Source organism: Nuphar pumila, chromosome 3, assembly GCF_984573655.1.
Source record: "Nuphar pumila chromosome 3, dmNupPumi1.hap1.1, whole genome shotgun sequence".
NCBI lineage: Eukaryota > Viridiplantae > Streptophyta > Magnoliopsida > Nymphaeales > Nymphaeaceae > Nuphar > Nuphar pumila.
In genome coordinates this window covers 114225650-114234222 of record NC_143251.1, presented here as the reverse complement: position 1 = coordinate 114234222, position 8573 = coordinate 114225650, and the positions used below count along the sequence as shown (strand labels likewise).

The following is an 8573-nucleotide window of genomic DNA, read 5'->3' as shown; positions in this document are numbered from 1 at the left end:
AACACGTTTTATGGGATTTTGGGTGTTTTTTTTCAAAATTTTGACCATACATGTGTGATCTATATGTTTTTTTATATAAGAATTAGTTTTTGGAGCATTTGATTCGGATGTATTAATAGGTTTTCATAAGTTTCAAAATCAATGGCATACAATTTTCATAATTTTTTGAGGCTCCAAATACCATTTTTTCTATCTAAAATTCATGATGCAATTGTCATGCTGAACACATTTGTATGGTGAGAATTTTGAAAAAAAAAATACCAAAAAAATTTCATTAAAGATATTTGGGAGGATTTCCATTAAGGTTTTCGTTCATCTATCTATCTATCTCTCTCTCTCTCTCTCTCTATATATATATATATATATAGAGAGAGAGAGAGAGATATGAACTTTGGCATATACTCAAAATATGAAGAGTTTAAAAACTCTACCAAACCAAAACAAGCTTTAATATAATGGAACCCATCATTGAACTTGTCCCAACCAACCCCACCCCTTTATTTGCTTGTGCAAATTGTCTAAAATGTTCAACGGCTTTTTCTGTGGCCCTTAGTGTAAATACAATGCCACTTCCAATTACCCACCTATACCAAGTGCGGTAAATTTGACCAGCTTTTTGCCAAATGCATTAACTCTTATCCCAATTCATTGCAAGCTAACCTTATCGCTCTTTTGAAAATGACAGGCGTGTCCCTACCATTGCCATTTTAACAAATGGCTATCGCTTTGGATGCATGTTACTCATTTTAAGATGTGATGAAATAAATAAATAAATAAAGTTAGTCTTTATCGAAACAAGCGACAATCTAATAAGATAGATTTTGCCAATAAAACACATTAAACTAATAACGCAGCATAAGCAAATATTATGAAAGGAAAACTTTTAAATAAAATAGTTAATTTGACTTTTCCGTTTCTTTATATTCCACTTTAACCCGTGGGGTCTCTTTTAAGAGAGAGAGAGAGAGAGAGAGAGAGAGATTTCTTGCTTCACAATTCATCCATTCAAACATTCGATTTAGTAATCATTTTGCGGATCTTCTGTTTGATTTTTCGCTCTTTTGAGCACTTGGGTGTAGTTAGAATCTCTACAAACAAAGGAGAGGGTAAGGAATGTCTTTAGGCCAAGAAGAGTTGAAGGTTTCGGGATCATCGTCTCCCAAAGACCCCAATTCCGCTGGTGGGTCATCTTCTACATCTCGCTTCTGTAATCTGAGAGGCGTCCAGTGGCGTATAAATCTGGGGATTTTGCCATCTGGTTCTTCCCCGATTGAAGATCTTCGTCGGGTGGCTGCGGATTCTCGGAGGAGGTAAATCTAACGAATGAGTTTCATCCCTTCCTCTTAGATGACGTTCCGTTGAATTGGACGATAATTGGAAAATTGGTTTTCGTTTTTTTTTTGAGGGGTTGAGACGGGGAAGCCCGAATTTTGGGTTTTCGATGGAGATTTGAGTTCTTCTTTCCGTTGATGTTAATGTTGGAAACATTCTAAGGAGATACGAACTACGGATTCTTTGTTTGCGTTTCGAGTTTTTTTTCTTTTTTACTTAATGATTGGTGCATTATATTCGTTGGTCTTCGATGTATGTGAAAGTTGGATTCTGTGCTTTCTTTAATGGGGGCGGGCGGGGGGGGGGTAAATTAAAGTTTTGTTAGTGGATACTTTTGTTCATGCGTTTGGAAGAATGACTAATTTGTTTGCGGATGTTGGGTGTGAATTTTATGTAATTTTTTTGGAGAGATTTATGGATTTTTTTTTGTAAATGGGGTTTAGATACTTTAGAATGCTCGACGTCTAATGGAGGAACGTTTTTTTTTTTTCAATCAGAAGATGCATACTTCTATATAAAGATGTGATTTATGTTCTTATTGATTTACCTTTTGTTATTATTCCATGCATTTGAATTTTGCAATTTTTAGATCTTCAGGATGCTTGGTGAAACGGATGTACTGTAAGTGTTGAGTCTTTCTTTAAAAACTGGATCCCATTATCAAAGCTTCAAATATGAGATTATGTTTCCGTAGAGGATGAAAACTAAATTCTCCTTATTTCACAGTTCATGACTCAGAGAACTTGAAGATTCGTGTCATCAAAACTTGTAGACGACCTTTTAGAGGTGGTGGGTGTTTCTAATTTGTCTTTTCTTTTTTCTATTGGAGGATAGCAATTATGTTTTCATTGTTTACTTTTTCTTCTTGTGTGGGTGTCTATTGCTGAATTTTGTTACCCTGTTTGAGTAGTTTTCTGAGTTGCATGTTCTTATTTTGTTCAGGAAGTATATCAGAAGATCTCATCGTTTGTTTATATCATTTCTGCCGTAAATATTTGTTCTGATTGTTTCTCTGCTTTCGATTTTTGCGACAGTTTATTTCATTAAACAGCTTTTGTGCTTCGAGTTAAGTCACATCATTGCCTTGGCAGGTATGCTGAGTTAAGGAGACACCTTCTTGTCGATCCGTATGTTGCCAAGAATGCCTTTGAAGCTTCGAACCTTGTCATGGACAATCCATTATCACAAAGTCCAGGTACGTGGTTGGACTGATTTGGAAGTATCAATATATGAGTAGTTCTAGGTCTTTGTTCCTTACTGAAAATTCAAAAATAGATTGCTTGAAGAAGTATGGACCCTTAGGCCGTGTCAAGTTGTTATTGTACTTTGTAACCATTGAGACGATAATGAGTTCATATTAGCTCTATCTGTTGAAAAGATACACTTAATCTTCTGGTAGGAGGTTTCTTGGAATCATGCGAAGTTGATCTTCATTAGGCTGATTGAGTCACCCTACTGAATGCATTCTGTTTCTTGACTCAAACCCATGCCTGATTAGTTTGAGCCACTGAAACAGCAGTTGTTTGACTGAGGATAAATGTTCTGAAGCTTCTCACTTCTGACCCACAGATAAAAGCTCCTATTTTTTGTTTTAATTTGGTTTGCTTATCTGTTCATGTAGTAATTCTATTTTTGTTCTTTTTTCTCAAGCAGATAGCATGTGGGGGCGCTTTTTTCGAAATGCTGAGCTGGAGAAAATGTTAGATCAGGATTTGTCAAGGCTGTATCCAGAACATGGTAGTTACTTCCAGACACCAGCTTGCCAAGCAATGCTACGGCGGATATTGCTGCTTTGGTGTCTTAAATACCCAGAAACTTGTTATAGACAAGGTAAGGTTCTTCGTATATTCTAATTTGATGTTGGCATTATTTTGTTGATCAGGTTGTGATGTCGCCTGGTTCTCCCTCGAATTCATGCAGTGTTTTTTAATATCATGAGTTTTCATCTTGTGGAGGATAAGCTTGGCTTCTTTTGTCCCTTGATTTTCTTGGATATGTTTCATAAATTCAATTTGTGAGCAATTCTTAGATGTTTGTCTCTCTTTTTCCCCCCTCTCTTTTACCCTATCTGATTTTCAGTCATACTGGTTTCATGAATGTAGATTTTCTGACCGCTAGTTTTTTACACCAAAAAGGGGAACATAACTTGAACATCCTTTATTTTATTCAGATGTGAGATTTTGTTCTGATTATTTCTTTTTTTTTCTGGATTTTTCTACTAAACATATGATTCTTATAGGAAAAACCAAATTTTATGGTTAAATCTGCCAAGACCAACACAGGGAGATCTTTCCATTGGTACTCGCTTTTCTTGAGATTCTTATGCAGTCCAGGATTTGTTTTCAATTGGAGAAATTTTATATATTGAATTATGTCATGCACTTTACATTTTTCTAACCAATGGCAAAAGCCACCTGTTGATTAATCAACAAAATCAGCCACAGGGTCTTCTCTGTTTTTTTAAGGAAAAATGCCATGGTTTTTTTCTTCCATATATTTAAAAAGTATGTGGATGAATATGTTCTCATACTCTTTCAGAAAGTATCCCTTGGCTGACAGGTGTGATGTTTTGTTTTATTTTACTGTATTGTAGGGATGCATGAACTTCTGGCACCCTTGTTGTATGTACTTCATGTTGATGTGCAACATCTACTTCAAGTAAGGAAGCTCCACGAAAATCACTTCAATGACAGGTTTGATGGTCTGTCTTTCACAGAGAGTAGTTTGGAATGGGATAAGCTTTCAAGCAATGGTTCTCATCTTTTTACAAAACGGATACTGCGGAATGAGGATGGTGATAGTCTTTCAGGAAGTTTTGGAAAGCTTAGAAGTCTGGATGAGCTAGATCCTGCTGCGAGGACCATTATCCTAGTAAGTGATGCATATGGTGCAGAAGGGGAGCTTGGTATTCTTTTGTCAGAGAGGTTTATAGAACATGATGCTTATTGCATGTTTGATGCATTGATGAGTGGAGCAAGTGGTGTGGTAGCTATGGCAGACTTCTTTTCTATTTCACCCTCTGCTGAATCTCATACAGGGTTGCCTCCAGTTATTGAAGTGTCTTCTTTTCTCTACAGTTTGTTGTCAATTGTTGACTCATCATTGCATTGTCATCTGGTGGAGCTTGGTGTTGAGCCTCAATATTTTGCATTGCGTTGGTTGCGTGTGCTATTTGGACGAGAATTCTTGCTTGAAGACCTTTTAGTTGTTTGGGATGCTATATTTGAATCACCTAATGGACGCCTTGATTCTAACGAAATCGATGATTACGAGTTTGGAGTTGCAAGTTCTTATTGTGGTGTATTTATTGCAGCAATGGCTGTTTCCATGCTACTTCAACTGAGATCTTCCTTATTGTCGACTGAAAATGCCACTTCCTGTCTTCAGAGATTGTTGAACTTCCCCCAGAATGTTGATGTCAGGAAACTGATTGACAAGGCAAGATCTTTGCAAGTTCTTGCTCTTGACACAAGTATCTTGCAGTCTCCTTCGTCTGGTTTTTATGATAGGAGCAGATCATCAACTGGAAGAACTCGCAGCCTTACCTCTCCTCTTAAGGTTTCTGGTTCTCCTGGTGCACAAATGGGTCATGTGCGTGAGAGTTATTGGGAAGAGAAATGGAGGATCTCTGTGTTGCAGAAACCAGATAATCAGAAAGGAGATGTAAGTGATCGATCAGCGGCAGAAAGCAAGGCACTTAGAAAAGCACAAATCAATTTAGTAAGAGCAGAATCAGACCCTTCTCCAATTAATTTGAAAAATGGGAAAAGCATCCCTGGTGGGCCTGTAAGGAGGAGTTTATTAGATGAACTAACACAAGAGGTTGGATCCAGTAGGAACTTGGAAGAAAGTAATCCGCAAGGAGTTTCTGTTGCTGGAGGTTCAGGACCAAACTTGGAAGTTCAAAAGGATTCTGAAGGTCAGATTGAAGACATTGGTGAAAAGAGGAATTTTGCTTGTCTGGCTGACGATACATGTTTTGACGGGGTTTTGACTAGTGAGGAGAACTCTCCACTCTTCTCTACTTCCACTTGTTCTCTTGGCCGAGATGCTGACCGTGATAACGATTCTGAGAAGAGCAGCATTGATACGGCTCTTTCTGATGAAATTGAAGATGTTAGGACCAGTAATGTGGAGGAATCGTGTGCCTCTTCAACTTCTCAACCATCCTCAGCTATTGTCTCCATGGAACAGAGTAGAGGGAAAATTGAGTCTAATGCTCAAAATGTTAATAACATAGCTACTGAAAATAAAACAACATCATTCAAGGAGCGCAAGTCTTTATCAGGTAAGTTCCAATGGTTTTGGAAGTTTGGTCGAAACAATGGTGAAGATAACCCTGATAAGGGAGGTGGCGTTGAGCCCAAAAAGTCACTAAAAGAAGAAAGCAGCATGTGTCAGGACCAGTCTGGTTCCTCAACTGCGGAAGGTTGCACTAATTCATCCCCATCTAGCAGCGGAACAGATGGTGCAGACAAGAATTTGCTTGCCACTTTGAGAAATCTTGGCCAATCTATGCTAGAAAATATTCAGGTGAGAGACATACTTTTGGCTAACAATTATAATTTTCATGAGTGGGCTCTGTAGTTTATGGTTGTGGATTGGTTCCAACTAAACCAGGTTCAGAACTGATGGTTTGTAGGTTTCACAGTAGACCTAGATCTGTATGTCTGGCATTCCAATTCAGTTCTGGGTATGGTCTTTATCGTGCTTGTAAAAAAACAGGCAAGATTGTCATTTTGTCCAAGCTTTCAACATGAGCCAAAAAAAAGGGACAGAGTCCAGTTGAGTTTAACCTAGATGTGGCACACTCATGCCAGCCCCTGGATGAATCTTTTATCCAGGTCAAGTTTTTCTACATATTCCATAGCTGATTCACCTTTCCAAATCTGCATGTGTCCTGTCATTAACGCAGCACTGTGGGTTCATTCCCATGTAGGGTAGGTTTGGATATTGAAAATCTACTTTTAGCACTCATAGCTCCTATTGAAGGCCTGTCAACCTATGCTGCAAATGGTTTCTGCTAATTGGATCCATGCACTCGTTAGAGTTGATGTTTCTCTATCAAGTATCAACCTGATCAACTTATACAACTCTGGCCAGTTTTGCTAGTCTCTTTTGGAAGTTAATGTTGTTTCCATTTCATCTAATGACTTGTCAGTGCCTTTGGGACTTTGTGATCACAATTCTTTACTTGGGCATTTGGGGACACTGTCTGGCCTGTGAATTGGATAACTAGAAATTTTGGTTGCCCAGTTCCACATTCCTTTTCTATTTGTAATATCCCTGTTAATGTAACTGCTGTCATAGTTTCACTGTGTTTGTGACCTGACAGTCTGATTCTGGTTTGGGGCAGCTTTGCCCAACTAAGTGAACTGGACCCTGAGTTGGCTCAGTACTTGCTCAACACAATGACTGAAACCATGCAAGTTCCATAAGGCACCTCTATACTATAGTTTTGATCATTTTGTTCAGTGATGAACTAATAGTTTAGCATCTTATCATTTGCAGGTGATCGAGTCCGCTTTCCAGCCTGAAAGAAGTCAGGTTGGACCCCTGAACCTACCAAGAAACATTCTTGGGGGAAAAGGGCAAGTCACAGCCTTAGCAGCTCTCAAGGAGCTGAGGAAAATCAGCAATCTCTTGTCAGAAATGTAGTTGTGGCATTGTGAATACATTTTTGTAATTATATTCTTTCATGAATGAGATTGGCTTTTGTTTTTGGAGGGTTCCTTTTTACTTCAATTATGAATTGGATGAAATCTATTTTTTGTGTTTTAGAATATTTCAGTTCTTCATCCTCGTGTGCGGAAGGCTGCTTAATCTTTTCTTGAGGGGTGGTTGAAATTTCATCTTTTCCTTTCCCCTCTTTTTTTTTTTTTACTTTTTACACGCTTATAGAGAGGAGAAAATGCTTTTGATTTCTTAACTGAACCCTCTTCAGCAGATGGAAAGAAATGTCCTTTATTTATTTTGTAATGGTGATTTTTTTAGGGAAAGTCATGGTGATAATTTTACATGTTATGTTTCAAGCGGCTGTAGTGTTTGCTTCTCTTCTCAGTGTTTCTTGAACCCTCGCATGCATGGAGCATTGCCATGTGACTGTTTGTAGAATCTATAAGGCCAAATTGCTGTATTTCCATGCATGCAAAATCAAAGGAATTAGGTGCATTCATGGAATTGAAAAAGAAATTCTAATCGTTATCACGGAGAGGCTGATTATGCAGAGAAATGGGAATTAAATAAAAACCGTTCAAGTTACAGAAATACATGGCCTCAAAAACGGATTTTTTTTTATAGGCCCTGAGGATGGAGTTTGGTATTTCCAAAGTACTAGGAATATAAACCGGAAGTTGAGTTCATGATTCATTGCTCTCTCGCATACACAGGCACATACATTACAGGAAACGCATTGGCAGGCCTCTGATTGGTAAAACCCTTGAGGTCCCCCTTGGTCATCGAAGAGTACACCTAGTTTCAGCCTTGTGGCAAAGGATGCCCCCTGTGAGTTTCAAACTTGTGATGTTCCATCAACTTGATACAGTGGCAGAGCCACATACCGGCCAGGGTGGGCAAGTGGCCATCATGTCCGTGAAATCCCCAATAAGTTGGTTTGGGTCAGGGTGGGCAGTGCCCCCACACTCTCTCTTATATATATATATATATATATATATATATATATATATATATATATATAAAGAGAGAGAGAGATCACACATTTGTGCTCGCCCTAATTTAGATTTCTTGCTCCACCTCCGACTTGATGTTCACAAGCCACGCTACCAGATGAGCAGAACCTTTGTAGGCTTGAAAACGTTCAGTTGCCATTCTTCCAGCTTTTGCGTGCCTGTGGAGAAAACTGACAGCCTTCTATTACAATGTTTTGGCTAGACATGATTAGCAAATGTTCTCTAATTGTCACTTACACCTTGTGGCAATGCTAACTCCAATTTACCACATCCAAGCATAACAAAAAAAGTTTGATTACTTGGGCACTATGTTAGAGGGACATGCTAATTTGGTCACGCCATGACACAACATGCTTTTTAAATCATTTTAATGAAAATAGATTTTTATATTAAAACATCAAAAATATTTTTGTTCGATTAAAAGTTAAATAAATCAGCTCTCATGTTCTATTTTTTTTAAAATGTATGATCTAAGTCAAAGATGTTCCTATATGTTCTGTGTTGTTGAAGTTTTCCTCTGTTAAGAACTTTAATAAAACTTTTTTTTTTAAT

The 8573-nt window shown here is 38.0% G+C and overlaps 1 protein-coding gene across 2 annotated transcripts; it reads left to right on the top strand.

The window, feature by feature from the left end:
- Window positions 1-957: 957 nt before the first annotated feature.
- Window positions 958-7063, top strand: LOC149843360 (Ypt/Rab-GAP domain of gyp1p superfamily protein). 2 transcript variants are annotated; one of them, XM_090001797.1, is made up of 5 exons: window positions 958-1310; window positions 2424-2527; window positions 2986-3162; window positions 3926-5865; window positions 6844-7063. In XM_090001797.1, exons 1-5 carry the CDS (start codon window positions 1114-1116, stop codon window positions 6988-6990), a joined length of 2565 nt encoding a protein of 854 aa, XP_089857923.1. In that variant the 5' UTR covers window positions 958-1113; the 3' UTR covers window positions 6991-7063. The 2 variants fall into 2 exon arrangements, with proteins under 2 accessions (XP_089857923.1, XP_089857924.1); XM_090001798.1 differs by having other exon boundaries at window positions 982-1310; window positions 4051-5865.
- Window positions 7064-8573: the final 1510 nt, after the last annotated feature.

What these genes read in the sequence shown, in the direction of transcription:
- LOC149843360 (XM_090001797.1), top strand. Translation starts at nt 1,114, where the DNA reads ATGTCTTTAGGCCAAGAAGAGTTGAAGGTTTCGGGATCATCGTCTCCC. An exon ending in GCTGCGGATTCTCGGAGGAG is followed by an intron (nt 1,311 to 2,423) that starts GTAAATCTAACG and finishes TTGCCTTGGCAG; the next exon opens with GTATGCTGAGTTAAGGAGAC. An exon ending in TCCATTATCACAAAGTCCAG is followed by an intron (nt 2,528 to 2,985) that starts GTACGTGGTTGG and finishes TTTCTCAAGCAG; the next exon opens with ATAGCATGTGGGGGCGCTTT.